We start from the raw sequence: 16,714 nt of genomic DNA on the forward strand, positions 1-16,714 counted from the left end.
GTGGACGGAACGCCCCAGCCGACGCCGCCAGCGGCGGGGAGAGGAGGCCCCGAGCCGGCCCCCGCCCCGAGCCGGCTCCCCGGCGGAGGGGCGGCCCCGGGCAGCTCGCAGGGCCGCCAGCCGCTCAGAGAGCCTCCGCCGACCGGGGCCTACCCGCGGCGCCCCACCCCCGCCGTCGAGCTCCGCCCGGCGGCAGCGCCGGCACCTGCAGCTCCGGGAGACCAAGCCGCGCGCGCGCACGTCCGCTCGGGGACCGGCCGCACTCCGGCTGCCGCAGCGCGGAGGCCGGACCCCGGCCGGCGGAAGCCCGAACCACCGAGAGGCCGCCGGCCCCGGGGCGCCTAGAGCGGCCCCGGAAGCTCTCGGGGCTGGGCCTCGGCCGACTTCCGGCCGCGGCGTGTGGGTGGCGGTGCGGGCTTTGTCGGCGGGCAGGCGTTTCGCCGCGGGCGTACCGGTGAGTGGCTCGTTCCCGGCCGCGGGCCGGGGCGGGGGCGGCAGGGTCGCGCGGGCGGGCGGGTGTCGCGGGCGCGGGTGCGGGCGCGGCCTGCCCCGCACCTTCCCTCCCCGGGGAGCGCCCTGGGCGCGGACGCTCGGCGCCCGGGGACGCGCACCCACGCCGCGGAGCGCCTGGCTCCAGCGCCCGGCGTCGCACTGTGCTGCTCGCAGCCCCTCCGGGCTGAGCTGCGGGGCGGAGGTGACGAGTGCGGGCGCGGGCAGTGCCGCTGTTTGCTCCGGGCCTGCCTGCTCTCTCTGGAGCCCGAGGGAGCGCTGCAGACGATCTCGGCGGAGGGGCCGGGGTCTGAAGCCCCTGGCGCGGGAGGAGGGGCGGAGCAGCCCCCGGTGCCCCGGTGGGGGTGCGGTGCGGAGGGAATTGGGAGGAATAGACTTCCCTCCACACTTCGGGCCTGAAGAATTCTCAGGCGCGAGAGGGGCTGGCTGCGCTGTTGTAGCGCTTTCCTAAAGGCTCCCGTTCCCCTAGGAGTCTTTATCAGTCCCAGTGGATGCGTCCGCCGACGTCGGGGACCTGGTGCCCCCTCACACACCGGTTACGTCATGGCGTCGGGATCTTCGGCTTGAGGTTCCCCAGGAATGTTAGTGGAGGCAGGCTTGGAGCTCGGGCAGTTTGTCTGTAGACTTGTGCTCATCACCACCCTGCAGCACGTCTTTCCCCTGGGGCCCAGTCCCGACGAGTGAAAGAAATAACTGCCTTTTGCCCACCTAGGATCTGCGATGCCCATGTACCCCAGGCTTCAGGTGGTACCTTGCTCCCTATCCGCACAGATGGAGCCTTTCTCCGCGTTACAGACCCAGCATTCTAACAGTATGTTAATGCCAGCAGGATCCACAGCGTCTCTCTTAGGGCAGGTAGAGAGAGGGACTGGGGGGAGGGACTGCTGCTCTTTCACAAGCCTGCACACACGGCTCCAGCCTCTCTTGGAGTGATGGTGATGGGTTCCTGACTCCTGGAAAGGTCTTGGGGATGATGTGGAGAGAGGGCAGAGCTGAGAAGGCCCAGACAACACTCATGAGCCAGAGGGAGGGGTGGTCTGGGAAGCCTCCCACCCCGAACCCAGCGGTGCCATTGAAGTGGTTCAAGGAGCTGTCAGGCATGTCCATGCAGCCTCGGGTCTCGGAAGATGACTGGTGGAAGGACACTGGACTTGTCAGGAGAGGCGAAGGCCGTCAGTATCCTTGGGAGCAGGAACCAAAGTGCCGTGGGGTGGGATGGGGAGGAGACAGCAGCTAGTAGTTGGTTTGGCCTTAAGCAAGTCACCTCCCTGGACCTCATGGATAGTTGTGAGGAGAACATGAGAAAACGAGACACCTTGCCCAGTGACTGGCACACACCAGGTTCTCAGTGCCCTTCATCCCTGCTCTGGCAGGAGCAGGTGCAGATTCTCGTGCAGCTCTGGTTTGTGTTTCACTCAGGTGCCCTTTGCTCTTGTTCTTCTCAAGGGTGAAGCTCAGCAACCTTCCTGCTTCCTCAAGGCTGTAAGCCACAGACAAGGACTCAGGCCAGCCTGTGAGTCCTTTACCAGTGCTCGGGAGAAAAAGCTCCTAGTGCACATGTCGTGCACACCCCCCACTTGTCATCCCAAAGTTCACAGGGTCCCACTCCAGGTTAAGATCCCACTTCAGGGGCGCCTGGGTGGCTCAGTTGGTTGGGCGACTGCCTTCGGCTCAGGTCATGATCCTGGAGTCCCGGGATCGAGTCCCACATCGGGCTCCTGGCTCGGCGGGGAGCCTGCTTCTCCCTCTGACCCTCTCCTCTCTCATGTGCTCTCTCTCTCTCATTTTCTCTCTCAAATAAATAAATAAAATCTTTAAAAAAAAAAAAAAAAAGATCCCACTTCATTTCCAGCACCGAGGATTGCCCCATCTCTCTCAACATCAGCTGTGTATTTGCACAATTTCATGTTACATTTTATCCAGCAGATTCTCTGTGTTGTAACAGAAAGGTAGGCCATGGTAGCTCCGAATGTTGTGGGGTCACAGGCTTGGTGTATTTTTACTTCCTTTTGTTCATTTCATTCAGGTTTCTTTCTTTCTTTCTTTTTCTTTAAGATTTTTATTTATTTATTTGACAGAGTGAGAGACAGCGAGAGAGGGAACACACACACAAGCAGGGGGAGTGGGAGAGGGAGAAGCAGGCTTCCCGCGGAGCAGGGAGCCTGATGCGGGGCTCGATCCCAGGACCCTGGGATCATGACCCGAGCCGAAGGCAGACGCTTAACAACTGAGCCACCCAGGCACCCCTCATTCAGGTTTCTTTAAATGAAAGAATATCAATTCAATTTTGTTTGAATTCACAAAAAACAAGGAGCTAAGCAGAAACTGACAGATGGCTGATCTTCAGATAAATGTTTATTCAAAGCCAGGTATAACTCTCTAAAGTTAGGGGAAAACTATGAAGACCATTAAAAGACACATACTTTTTAAAGCTATTTTCTTGTAGACACATGTAAGCTTGTTTGCAAGGAGTACAACAGTCCTTTCAAACATAAAAATCATAAGATACTACTTCCAAAACAAAACCCAACATCCTACCCCCCCTTCCTTTTTTAATTAAGAAAAGTGAGGCTTAAACTATCAGCTTACTTTTATAATACCCCATATGATCCTGTGACAGGTGACACTTGGGAAGGGAAAAAATCTACGATGGGGAAATGGGCACTGGAGGAAGGTAGGCCTGGATTTGAACCTTAGTGCTGCTTCTTACTAGTTTAGTGACCTTAGGGCAATTGTCTGTCTCTCTTAGTCTCCATTTTCTCATCTGTAGAGTAAATAACGGAGGGAACACCTGCCTTAGAAGGTTTAGAGCAGTGTGTGAGACAATGTGAGTCAGTTGCTCAGCACTGTGCCTGGTGGGGTTCGAGGGGACCTAATAAGTTGTACCCCACCTCTCCTCCTGAGTTCTGAACCGATGAGGCAAATGGCCAAACTGCCACCTCACTTCTGGGCAAAGGCTGGGTCAGAGCATCATACAGACTCTGGTGTCTGCGCACCGGAAGCGCTGGTTGCTGGGGCCCCTCGGGGGCCGCTCCGCTGAACCTGCGGCTTGGAGGGGCCGAGCAGAGTGTGCACCCCCGTGCAGCAGGTTGTGTGCTGCCTGCCTGTTACTTGCCCAGACTTTTTATTCTGCTAACTCCTTCCATCTCTGAGGAGGAGAAAGGGTCAGGCAGGTGGGCCGAGCACCTCAGGGCACATGCCTGCCGTGACACCAGAGGCGCAGGGACGAATGTTCCTTCCGGTGTCTGATCCGGATAGGGGTTCAGTGACCCCCTGTGCCGGTCACAGAACCAGGCTAACATCTGTGTGGATGAACTTGATGCCAGGATATATTATAAATGGGGGAGAGGTTGCAGATGGATGAGTGTAGTGTGATCCCATTTTTACTTTTGAAAATCGAGTTTCTGTAAGTATTTCTTCAAGCAAAGTGTCAATGAATGTGTATTACCAAAACAGCTAACAGTGGTAATCTGTTGAATTGGTGGGGATTCTCATCATCTAAATTTTGTCTGTATTGTCTACACTTTTTTATTATTTGAAATATTTTTATGACGTGTATCTTATGTTTGTGATGGCTAAGGATTAAGAAGATACAAAAGTAAAACAGGATGTAAAACTGAGTGGTATAGTCCTGATTTCATAAAAATACTAGTGCAGAAAAGATACCAGAGGAAAATGTTCACTGGTAATCTTAGTGGTGGGGTTAAAGGTCATTTTATAATTTTTCTTTTTTCAGTTTTTCTGTTGTTTTCGCTTTCTCAATTGGCATAATTTACCTTATAGCTTGAAAAAATAACTGAAGTAATTTTTATAAGCAGCAGAAAGGTTTTTTTAAGCCAAGTTATTGAGCCTTTAACTCCGAAAAACATCCTCAGTGAGTGCCAGGAGGCAGGCCTCGTCTGCGCCGTATCACCGCTCCGCTGAGTGGGTCGCTGCTCCAGGGGGCTGTGTTGGCAGATGAATTACCAGGGAGATCTCTTACAGACAGAAATGCCTGCCACGGACTTGTGCTCAGCTCCTTGTCCTTATTGCCAGTTATTGGTGTGTGGGGTCAGTTTCTTTTTCATCACTGGGAGCCTTGGTCTGAGTAATCCGCTTGTTTCTTAGTATTACTTAAGCATTATTCAAGTTGCTGTGACAGAGATTCAAAATAGTGTTTTTAACTTCTTGTTCCGCTTTGCTTGCCTAGTGGCTCTGGCCGTCAAGGCCGTCTGGCAGCCTGGCTGCTTGCCTCATCCATGTGTCACCGTGGGGAGGGAGAAGGGACGTGGAGGTAGGGGCCCTGCACACATCCATTCCAGTCCCAGCTCATGGGCTGGATCTCAGTCACAGCGTCACACCTAACTTCAGGGGACTCTACGAGGTGTAGTCCTTTGCTGGGCGGCCACGTGCCTCCTCATATTTTAGGTGGCATTTCTGTCACTCGGAGGGAGCAGAGATTCTGGGCAGTCTTCGGTCTGCCACAGTCTGCCCCACTCGCCACTCTTTGTCCCATACCAAGTACTTCCTCTGGCCCAGAGGGTGGGGCGTGCCTTTTCCCACCACATGCCAGTGCAGCTTCACACAGTCACACTCTAAACGCATACGAGCCCCGGCCACCCCGAAGGTTGTCTCCATCACCTGCCAAAAGCAGCATGACTGTATGGACTCGCCCACTCAAGAAGGGGAAGAATTATCGTCCACAGCTGCACTGGCTCCCCATGGAATTTGCAGGAGTGTCTTGACCAGGTGGCCCCGCAAGTGAGCAGTCCTGGGACCTGGGACCCAGCAGTCACTCCCAGGTATACACCCAGCAGAAACGAGGACCCTCATCTACCAGAAGACAAGTACAGGAGTGTTGACAGCAGCTTTAATCATCACCGCAAACCACAGATAACTCAGGTGTCAGTGAGAAGTAGATTGTGACCTATTCTTGCGGTGGTGTGCTGTGCATCCGTGAAAAGAGTGAGCTGCTGGTGCCTGCAATGTTGATGACTTTCCAGGCAGAATACTGAGTTTAAGCAGATACATATTTGGGGGAGTGATGAAAATGTTCTGCAAGTGGATGGTTGTGATGGTTTTGCATTTAGGAATATTCAAAATACACTGAGCTGTGTACTTTAAGATGGTGAGTTTTATGGTATGTGTTATAATTAAGAGTCTGACTCCTGGTTTTGGCTCAGGGCATGATCTCAGGGTTGTGAGATCAGGCCCTGTGTCGGGCTCTGTGCTCAGCGCAGAGTTTGCTTGGGATTCCCTCTCTCCCTTCCCCCTCAGCCTTTCCCCCTGTGTCCGCCCGCGCACACTCTTTCTCGCAAATAAAAGCTTTTTTTAAAAATGGGTACATGATGAATAAAATGCAGGCACAGAAACATGTTGTATAATTCTGTTTAAATGAACTTTATTTATTTATTTATTTTTTTAAAGTAAGCTGTACCCCTAGCATGGGGCTTGAATTCACAACCCCAAGATCAAGAGTTGCATGCTCTGCTGACTGAGCTGGTGAGGCGCCCCAATTGAAATTTTTTTAATGGGCAGAATTCTTCTATAATAAAAGAGGTGATTGCCCATGGAGGGGGAGCCTTTTGGATGACAGAAATGTTCTGTGTGGGCTTGGCGGTGGTTAAACAAGTGTCACAAGGAGTTCATCAAGATATGTGTGCTTTATGCAAGTTCTAGCTCACATAAAAGAGAAACACGTGTTGAAAGGATGCCCTGGCAGGGCCACAGAGCACATGTTACCTGGTTACTCCCTCTGCTTCTGCTCCCATTGCTGCTTCACCTCACCCCCAGCTTTGCCCTCAGGGGCAGGTTCTTGTCCTTGATGTCCACATTGGAAATGCATCTGGAAGGCATCCCTTCATGGGGTACACAGCAGGGTCTGTTTCCTACTGGTGCAGATTTGGGGCAAGAAGTGATTGTTTAGGGTCTTTTTTTTTTTTAAGATTTTATTTATTTGGCAGAGGGAGAGGGAGAAAGAGGCTCCCTGCTGAGCAGGGAGCCTGACATGGGGCTTGATTGCAGGACCCTGGGATCATGACCTGAGCCAAAGGCAGATGCTTCACTGACTGAGCCACCCAGGCGCCCCTGTTTGGGGTCATCTTGGATGGAGCTCCCTGGAAGTGGTGCTCTGGGGTTGGGATAACACTTTTGAGTTGCCCCCGGGGCACTCTAGGCTCCTGTGATTGACCAGGCATTGGCTGTGGTATGGTAAGCATCTGAGATGGCCCTCCAAGATTCCTGGCCCCTAAGGTACACACACCTCCTCACAGCTACCATGGAGGGATTTTGCAGATGTAATTAAGGTCCCAAATCAACTGACGTAAGGTGGCAAGGCCTTAGGTGGGCCAACCTAGTCATGCATGCCCTTGGAAAGCAGTTTTCTGTAGCTGGTGGCAGAAGAGAATTCAGAGAGGTGTTCTATGTGCTGTTCTTGGTGATAAAGGTGTCCCTAGGAGCCGAGAGCAGCTGACAGCTGGCAAGGAGTCAGGGACAGTCCTCTGGTTGTAGGGAACTGGTTTCTACTGACACCTGAATGAGTTTGGAACAGGTTTCCCAGCACTTCAGATGTGACCTTAGCCTGGCTGACTCCTGTGTGGCCCTGAACAGGGATCCCAGTCACACTGGGTTGTTCTTTACACCTTGAGAGGTGTGAGATGACAGACGTACTGTTTTCTGCTGCTGTATTTGTGGTGCATTGTCCTGCAGTGATGGACAGCCAAGAGTGGGCATTCAGGGGGAGGGGCAGACCTTGGGGAAGGCAGAGTCCTGCCTACAGGTGGTTCCCAGTGGGGTGGAGGGTGGGGGTAGGCATCACTCTGAGCAGGGGAGCTGGGCATAGCACCCTGGCAACTGTAAGGTTAAATAACCCCTGACTGAACGAGCTTTTCCACAGTGACACACCAGTGGGATTCAGAGTGCCTTGTAGATCACCAGCACTCCCTGCCAGTACTTATCTTCTCCTAAAGGTCAGCAGTGTCTCAGTTCTCCCACCATGGATTGCTTTTGTCTGTTTTTTAACTCGATGTGAACAGAATCATGCAATATGGACTCTTTTGTGCCTAGCTTCTGCTGAACATTTCATCTGTGAGACTCATCTTTGCTTTTGTATAGCAATTCTTCATTGCTACATATTAGTCTCTGGTAGAGTACTCTTCAGTCTGCCCATCCCTCTGTTAGTTATTTTGGTGGATATAAATGCTGTGGACATTCCAGCTCTAGACTTGTACAGAGAAGGCTTGGTGCCGTTGAGTGGATGAGAGGGGTGGGTTTTAGTGCCCAGGTGGAGGTGTTCACCCTAGATTGGATCAAGGACAGTGTAGCGCCTGTAAGGAGGGAGGGTATGGACAGGTAGGTTGGCAGATTGGGCAGGAGAAATTTGATGTTCTCATCTCATTTTTTTTTTTTAAGATTATTTATTTGACAGAGAGCGACAGCGAGAGAGGGAACACAAGCAGGGGGAGCGGGAAGGGAGAAGCAGGCTTCCCGCTGAGCAGGGAGCCCGATGCCGGACTCGATCCCAGGACCCTGGGATCATGACCTGAGCCGAAGGCAGACGCTTAACGACTGAGCCACCCAGGTGCCCCCCACTTTGTATTTTTATATAGTCAAATTAATCTATCTTTTTATTTCTTGCATTTGGATCTTGATTTGTACTCCAGAAGCCTTTCTCCACACCCAGGTTACAAAGATATTCACATATTGTTTCTTTCGGAATTTGTATAGTTTTGGTTGTTTACCACTTAGTTTGTTCTTATGTGTGATGTGTGGATGCATGTACATAGATGCAGATTTGGCTTCTTCCAAATGGTCACACATTTGTTCACATTCCAATATACTATGACATCGGCTGCACATACAGATTGTATTTTCCTTGATTCTCAGGCCTCCCGTCGTTTTCTCTGGTTGCGCCTCCAATCCGACGCTAGGAGGCGGTGATACAGGTGCTCATCCTTCTTCCTCTGCGGGGGCGCCGGGTTGCGGCCAGTCCTTCCCCGCGCGCGCCGTCGCGCACGCACATTACTGTGTAACACGCTGTGGAATTGGGTTTGCAAGTATTATGTTGTTGCCCCAGTGTGCAGAAGTGCTAGAATTTCCTTTCCTGTGTCATCATCAGCATCATCAGCAGTCAATGTTCCGCTCGCTTTGTAGAAGAAACTTGGAAATTTTACTCCTTGGGTTAAATTTAGAAAACTGGTTTTTACCAGGAAATACTCCCTTTCTTCTGAATTTTCAACTTTATTCCATAGAGGTATGCAGTGAATCTCTTGTGACAATTCAGTTAACTTTGCCAAAGTGTGATTTACGTACAGGCAAAAAAGCCCCCTTTTTAAGTGGACAGTTCAGTGAGTTCCTTTTTTTTTTTTTTAAGATTTTATTTATTTATTTGTCAGAGAGCGAGCACAAGCAGGGGGAGCGGCAGGCAGAGCAGGCAGAGGGAGAGGGAGAAGCAGGCTCCTGGCCAAGCAAGGAGTCCAATGCGGGACTCGATCCCAGGACCCTGGGATCATGACCTGAGCCGAAGGCAGACGCTTAACGACTGAGCCACCCAGGCACCCCTCATCTCATTTCTTCTGTTCTCTCATTGAGATAAGGGCATCAGCTGAGAAGGAAGAGGGAGTGGGCATTTGAGAAGAGAGGACAAAGCAGGGGTGATCTTGTAGGAGAATGAGGAAAGTGTAGACATTGCCAGTGGCTCTCAGGGCCCCATTAATCAAGGCTTTGTAAATGTAGAGAGAGCTCAGTTGGCATAGATATGGACACAGAATGGGAGGCAAGTGGAATTTAACCCAAGTTGGGTTTTCCCATGCAGGGATGATAGAGGAAGGGCAGGGGGAGTTAGGATGATTATAATATATAACCCCAAATAAACATAGTACCATAGAACATGGGATCTAAGCTGGGTACAAAGGGAAAGGAGGACAATGAAGAGGTGGCAAGATCAGAACATTTGTGTTTCTTTGGAAATATGTCTTAATTTTTTAAGAGTCCAAGCCACATCCTTCCCCATCTGCCACCCAGCCACTCTGTCCCTGGAGTTGGGTGTTGGAGGTGGAGCCCCAGAGAAGCCTTCTAAAGTGGTTGAGGTAGGTGGTTGAGATGCACACTGGGGTAAAGAGTGTGGGCAGAGGAAATAGTCCTTTTTCCCACTCTTTGGATGTGTTTTGTCCCCCACCTGCTCCAGCAGATTCCTGTCTGTTGACAAAGAGAAAAGATGATCTTATTCTCTTTTATTTCCTAGAAACTTGTGACAAGAAGGTGACTCGGAAGCCTGAATTTCTGAGGATGGAAATCTGCCCAAGACTATGTCCGAAACACTCACAGTGATGGAGCCCCCTGCCTCTGAGTCTGGGGCATTCCCTGAACCCAGATTAGGGGGGCTGTTGGGAAACCCAGAAGGGCAGAGCCTGCGGAGCTGCCCCCCTCAGGAGGGCAGTTTCAGGGGGGTGACGGTTACCCATTGGAAGATCCAAGCAGGAGAGGCAGCTCGGGTGGGCAGTAAATCAGGAGAAGGCCCAGTTCTGAGCTCAAACCTCCTTCTCCTCCAGAGAGAGCTTGTGGAAGGGGAAGCCCACCAGTGTGAGATTTGTGGCAAAAGCTTTACATTTAACTCGGACCTAGTTAGACATCAGATTTCTCATGCTGGGGAGAAACCTTACAGATGTGAGCAGTGTGGGAAAAGCTTCAGCCAGAGCTCCCACCTTGCTGAGCATCAGAGAGCTCACACTGGAGAAAGACTCTATGTGTGCAACATGTGTGGAAAGGACTTCATTCACTATGCAGACCTTGCTGAGCACCAGAGAGCACATGCAGGAGGAAAGCCATTCCGATGCATGCAGTGTGGGAGAGCCTTCCATCACAGCTCAGACCTGGTTCGGCACCAGCGAATTCATACCCGGGAGAGGCCTTTCGAATGCAAGGAGTGTGGGAAAGGCTTCAGCCAGAGCTCCTTGCTTATTCGCCATCAGAGAATTCACACAGGAGAAAGACCTTATGAGTGTAATGAGTGTGGAAAATCCTTCATTAGGAGCTCAAGCCTTATTCGACATTATCAGATCCACACAGAAGTGAAACAGTATGAATGTAAGGAGTGTGGGAAGGCCTTCCGTCATCGCTCAGACCTCATTGAACATCAGAGAATTCACACTGGAGAGAGGCCCTTTGAATGTAATGAATGTGGGAAAGCCTTTATTCGGAGTTCAAAGCTTATTCAACATCAGAGGATCCATACTGGGGAAAGGCCTTATGTGTGCAATGAGTGTGGGAAGCGCTTCAGCCAGACATCAAACTTTACCCAGCATCAAAGAATTCACACTGGAGAGAAACTCTATGAATGTAACGAATGTGGGAAAGCTTTCTTTTTGAGTTCGTACCTTATTCGACACCAGAAAATCCACACTGGAGAGAGAGTGTATGAATGTAAGGAATGTGGGAAAGCTTTTCTCCAGAAAGCCCATCTCACTGAACATCAGAAAATCCACACTGGGGATAGGCCTTTTGAATGTAAGGACTGTGGGAAAGCTTTCATTCAGAGTTCCAAGCTGCTTCTACATCAGATTATTCATACCGGAGAAAAGCCTTATGTATGTAGTTACTGTGGGAAAGGCTTTATTCAGAGGTCAAACTTCCTTCAACACCAGAAAATTCATACTGAAGAGAAACTCTATGAATGTAGTCAGTATGGGAAAGACTTCAGCTCAACCCCAAACTTTAAAAATAATCAAGGTGTTCACCAAGAAGGACTTCCTTTGAGTAAGACCACCATACATTTGGGTGAGAAGTCTGCAGGTCAGGGGGAACATATAGATAACTTATAAAATAACGACTCTCCAACTCAGTGAGTGATATTTAGAAGGGAGTGGAATGAGTCCTAACTCATGATTTTGGAGGTGTCAGCGTTTTCCAAAGTCCTAGGCAGGGCTGCTTTCAGAGTGGGCTGTCACCCACCACTGTGCAGCAGCACTGGGGTGCTGTCCTCCACTACGAACATGTGACATCAGGAGAGCCACGTGACTGGACAGCTGGCTTTGAGCTGGAACAATGCTGGGGGATGGGCTAGGTCTCAAGCTTTCTATATGTTATTGCACAATTACAATTCATCCAAGTTAAAAATCCTTTTTAAAGCAGAACTATGTATCTTAATACTTAAAAAAAGAATATCATGTGGTAAGTTTTGATCTATCAAAAAGGCAAGTTGGAGAAAGACCTTTGTTATTTAAAACCACACGTTGGTTCCCGATTGTCCTTAGGATAATTTCCAAGCTCCCAGTCCTGCTTTCTAAGGCCTTTTGCTTCCTGGCGTTTCATCTCCCACTGCTTAATCTCCTGCCACATGGTTGGCGCTGCAGCAACACTAACTGCTTGACATTCCCACTTAAGCCAAGCTGCGCCTGCATCCTTCTCTTTGTCCTTGTTTGAATGCTCTCCACTCCACACCTGGATAATTCCTCATCAGGAGTCAAGACCCATCTCAGGCATCATGTCAGGCTCAACCAGTTACCCCTCTGTGCTTGCGTTGCTATGAGCACTTCCATTACTGCACTCACTTCAGTATATCAAAATTATGTTTTTATTTACCATCTCTTTCATTATTACACTACTAATTCCTTCAGGACATGGTCATAGTTGATTATGTGTCCCTGGTACCTAGTGCAAGGCAATAAAAAGCACACCCAAATCTGTGTGTAATTGGCTCTTCTCTTGCTTTGTACTGCTGTAGTTTAAATTTTTGGATTTTGTTGTTTTCTAACAGTATAATTTACTGGTCTACTGGAAATATCTTCTCTCAGCCCTGTTGATGTCTTCTGCCTATATGTAACTCAGAAGTTGTAAGCAGTAGCTAGTGGAAGACTAGCACGTCTCATATTTATGCCTTTAGAGCTCACCCATGACAGTCTACTTGCTTTTGGGGAGTGTTGCCTTCACCTGGTCGCCTGCATATCTTTCTAATCCACTCAAGGGGCACACAGTCCCAGTGCACTGCTCAAGGTTTTCTGTCTCAGCAGTTCCATGATTGACCTCTTCTGGTCACTTTCCCCGCTTTCTGGCTCACTTTGTCATTTATCTGAAAATGTATTGATCTAGAAGGACCAGGGCTGAACACTTAGGAAACAGATGAAATTTTGGGGTCTGATGGAGAAGACAAAGATCACTGCACAGAGCTAAGTGCTGAAGAAGTTCCACATTGTGTAGGAGCATAGGTAAGGAGGGGACTAATTTGGTGTGGAGGATCTGGGCCGGCTTCACAGAAGAGGTGACCCCAGAACTGAGAAAGAGCCATTCAGCTAGAGAAGAGGATGACCTGGGAGAGGAATCTGCAGATAAGGTACAGCAGACACCTCTTTGGGGAGCTGTAATACACAGTACATAATGGTCTACCCAACTTTCAGCTGCTGCCTCTGATTTTCTTTTCTCTGAACATGAACCAAAACAACCAGTTTTGAAATGACATGAACCAGTTTTTTTGCCTGTGAGGGCATATTCTGAGTTCTTAAATTCCAGCAACACTAGCCTTCAGGGGGTAAGTGATAAAGAGGGGCATACAGTACTACATTTTCTGGAAAATTCCTCATTACTAGAGATGTTTCAAATGGTGCAGAAGAGATATTACCAGACCATTTCAGTCAACTTCGGTGACGTCCAGTTTCCATACAGTAAAACACCTATTTAAAGTGTACAGAGCTTTGAGAAACCATATACCTGTGTAACCACCATTAGAATAAAGAAAAATAACATTCTTATCACCCAAACATGTTCCTTTTGCCCTTTCCCAGTTAATCCCACCCTAGTCCCAAGTACCTGCTTTGGGTCAGTGTAGATTAGTTTTGCTTGTGGGGCATCACATAAATGGACCCATACAGTATGTAATTCTGTGTGTCTTGACTTCTTTTGCTTTGGCATGTTTTAAAGATTCAACCAAGTAGTTATGTGTTTGGGTATCTCTCTGCTGAGTAGTGTTCCATTGTATGGACAAACCTTTGTTAATCATCCACCTGTTGATAGAAATTTGGGTTTCCAGATTTGGCTTTTATGAATAAAACTGCTATGAGCATTTGTGTAAAAGTAATTATTTGGACATGCCTCTTTATTTCACTTGGGTTAATGCATAGGAATTTAATTTCTGGGTTATAAGTGTGTTTTTAACTGTATAAGAAATTGCCAAAAATTCTCTGTAGTGGTTGTACCATTTTACACTCCTCCCACAGTATGTCTGTTCCTGTTGCTGCACATCCCTTGCCAACACTTGATATTGTAACTTGTCTGAAATGTAATCCACCCTAGTTAGGTGTGATGGTGTCTCTGTGTGTTTCTAATTTGTATTTGTCTGCTCAGTGATGGTGTTGAGCACCTTCTCATGTGCATATTGCCATTTTGCCTCATCTTTTGTGATGTGTCTTTACATCTCCTGCCCACTTTTAAATTGGGTGGTTTGTCTTTTTTTTTTTTTTCTTTTTAAGATTTTATTTGACAGAGAGCTCAAGCAGGGGGGAGTGGCCAGCAGAGGGAGAGGGAGAAACAGTCTCCCTGCTGAGCAAGGAGCCCAATGCAGGCTCGATCCCAGGACCCTGGGATCATGACCTGAACCAAACGCAGACACTTAACTTGACTGACCACCCAGGTGCCCCATGTGGTGGTTTGTCTTCTTATTACTGACTTGTAAGACTCTTCTATTTCATAGATGAAAGTCTCTTTCCAAATATGTTTTCATTATGAATACTTTTAGTCTTTGGCTTCCTTTTTCATTTTCTTTTGTGGGGGAGGGGCAGTGGGAGAGGGAGAGAATCTCTGTTTTCTTAATGGTATCTTTTGAAGGTAAGATTTAAAAACATTTTTAAGTCCACAAAAATTTTTATAGTTTTTACTTCTTATGTCTAGGTTTTTAAAAAGCTGTTTTCCAGTTGTTATTGCTAGTGTGTAGAAAACATTTGATTTTGGCTTGTTGACCTTGTATCCTGCAACCTAGATGGATTCACTTATTAGTTCCACTAATTCTTTTTTTTTTTTTTAGATTTATTTAAAGAATGTAAGTGAGGGGAAGGGCAGAGGGAGAGAGAATCTTTTTTTTTTTTTAATTTTATTTATGAGAGAGCGAGCGAGCTCAAGCAGAGGGATAGGGAGGAGCAGACTCCCCGCTGAGCAGGGAGCCCTACTTGGGGCTGGATCCCAGGATCCTGGGACCATATCCTGAGCCAAAGACAGACACTTAACCAACCGAGCCCCACAGGCGCCCCTGGAGAGAATCTTAAGCAGACTCCCTGCTGAGTGTGGAGCCTGACACAGGGCTTGAACCCACGACCCTCAGGTCATGACCTGAGCCGAAATCAAGAGCCAGACGCTTAACAGACTGAGCCACCCAGGCGCCCCTGTATTTCCAGATTCTTTAGCATTTCCTAGGCAGATAGTCAAAGAATTTTACTTTTTCCTTTCTAATTTATATAGACTTGGTCTGCCCACATCTTTTTTCTGAAGTTGTTTGTGTAATAATATTATTTCTCCTTATTTTTTTAATTTTTTATAAAATTTTATTTTGGGGTGCCTGGGTGGCTCAGTTGGTTAAGCAACTGCCTTCGGCTCAGGTCATGATCCCAGGGTCCTGGGATCAAACCCCGCATCGGGCTCCCTGCTCATCGGAGAGCCTGCTTCTCCCTCTCCCTCTGCCTGCCACTCTGCCCACTTGTGCTCTCTATCTCTCTGTCAAATAAATAAATAAAATCTTAAAAAAAAAAAGATTTTATTTTATTTGACAGAGAGAGACACCGAAAGAGAGGGAACACAAGCAGGGGGAGTGGGAGAGGGAGAAGCAGGCTTCCTGCCAAGCAGAGAGCCCAATGCGGGGCTCGATCCCAGGACCCCGGGACCATGACCCGAGCTGAAGGCAGACGCTTAATGACTGAGCCACCCAGTCACCCCTATTATTTCTTCTTTAAATGTTTGATAAATTTCACTGGTGAAACCCTGGGGATTTCTTTGTTAGAAAATTACAAATTCAATTTTTCTAATAGATAACACTTCAGATTTTTCCATTCTTGTGCCAATTTTGGTAACTTTGGTAACATGCTTATGTTTCAAGGAATTACTTATTTTATCTAATAAGCTATTGGCATAAAGTTCAAAACATTCCATTTTTATATTTTGTGCTATTTTACATTCTGTTTTAATTAGTTATATTTTAAATGAATTTCCCTCTCCCTGGTATTGGTGATCTCTGTCTTCCTTCTGTTCTTTCATCAGTCTAACCAGAGATTTACCAATGTGATTGCTGCTTCTAAAGAAGCAGCTTGGGATGCCTGGGTGGCTCAGTCGGTTAAGCGTCTGCCTTCGGCTCAGGTCATGATCCCAGGGTCCTGAGATCGAGTCCTGCATCGGGCTCCTTGCTTGGCGGGGAGTCTCCTTCTCCCTCTCCTTCCTCTGCTCCCCCTGCTTGTGCTGTCTCTCTCTCTAACAAATAAAATCTTGAAAAAAAAAAAAAGAAGTAGCTTTCATTTTCCTTGATTTTTCTCTATTTGTCCATTTTCTATTTCATTGAAACAATCATTTTATTTTTTTCCCTCCACTTGGAGCTAATTTCCCCTTTCCTTTTCTCGCGTATTCAAGTGGAAGCTTACATCATTAGTTTTAGGCTGTTTTTCTTTTCTCATATAAACACTTAAAAGCTTTTAATTCCTTGTAGCACTGCATTAGCTGCATTCCATAATTTTTTATATGTTGTTTTCATAATCATTCAGGAAAAGGTATTTTCTGATTTCTTTCTTCGTTTCTTTCTTATGGAAGAGAGAGAGAGCATGCAGTGGGGGGTGGGGGTGGGGAGGGACAGAGGGAGAGAGAATTTTAGCAGGCTCCACACCCAGGCAGAGCTTGTTGCGGGGCTCAATCTCACAACCCTGAGATCATGACCTGAGCTGAAATCAAGAGTCAGGCCCTTAACTGACTGAGCCACCCAGGTGCCCCTGAAAAAGTATTTTCTGATTTCTTGTGATTTTGACTATGACTTATACAGAAGTCTGTTTAATTTCCAAATACTTGGGGCATTTTTCAAATATATTTTTATTACTAATTCCTAATTTAATTCTTTTTTTTTTTTAAAGATTTTATTTATTTATTTGAGAGAGAATGAGAGAGAGAGAGAGAGCACATGAGAGAGGGGAGGGTCAGAGGGAGAAGCAGACTCCCTGCTGAGCAGGGAGCCCGATGCGGGACTCGTCCCGGGATTCCAGGATCATGACCT

At 48.1% G+C, this 16,714-nt stretch overlaps 1 protein-coding gene across 1 annotated transcript; it reads left to right on the top strand.

Moving 5' to 3' along the window:
* Positions 1 to 401: 401 nt before the first annotated feature.
* Positions 402 to 13,534, top strand: ZNF623 (zinc finger protein 623). Its single transcript, XM_021688516.1, has 2 exons — positions 402 to 454; positions 9,731 to 13,534. The coding sequence occupies exon 2, from the start codon at positions 9,795 to 9,797 to the stop codon at positions 11,304 to 11,306; it is 1,512 nt and encodes a 503-aa protein (XP_021544191.1). The 5' UTR covers positions 402 to 454; positions 9,731 to 9,794; the 3' UTR covers positions 11,307 to 13,534.
* The last annotated feature ends 3,180 nt before the right edge of the window (positions 13,535 to 16,714 follow it).

Source organism: Neomonachus schauinslandi, chromosome 4, assembly GCF_002201575.2.
Source record: "Neomonachus schauinslandi chromosome 4, ASM220157v2, whole genome shotgun sequence".
Taxonomy (NCBI): Eukaryota; Metazoa; Chordata; class Mammalia; order Carnivora; family Phocidae; genus Neomonachus; species Neomonachus schauinslandi.

Coding starts and splice junctions, on each gene's coding strand:
- ZNF623 (XM_021688516.1), top strand. CDS start 9,795: ATGTCCGAAACACTCACAGTGATGGAGCCCCCTGCCTCTGAGTCTGGG.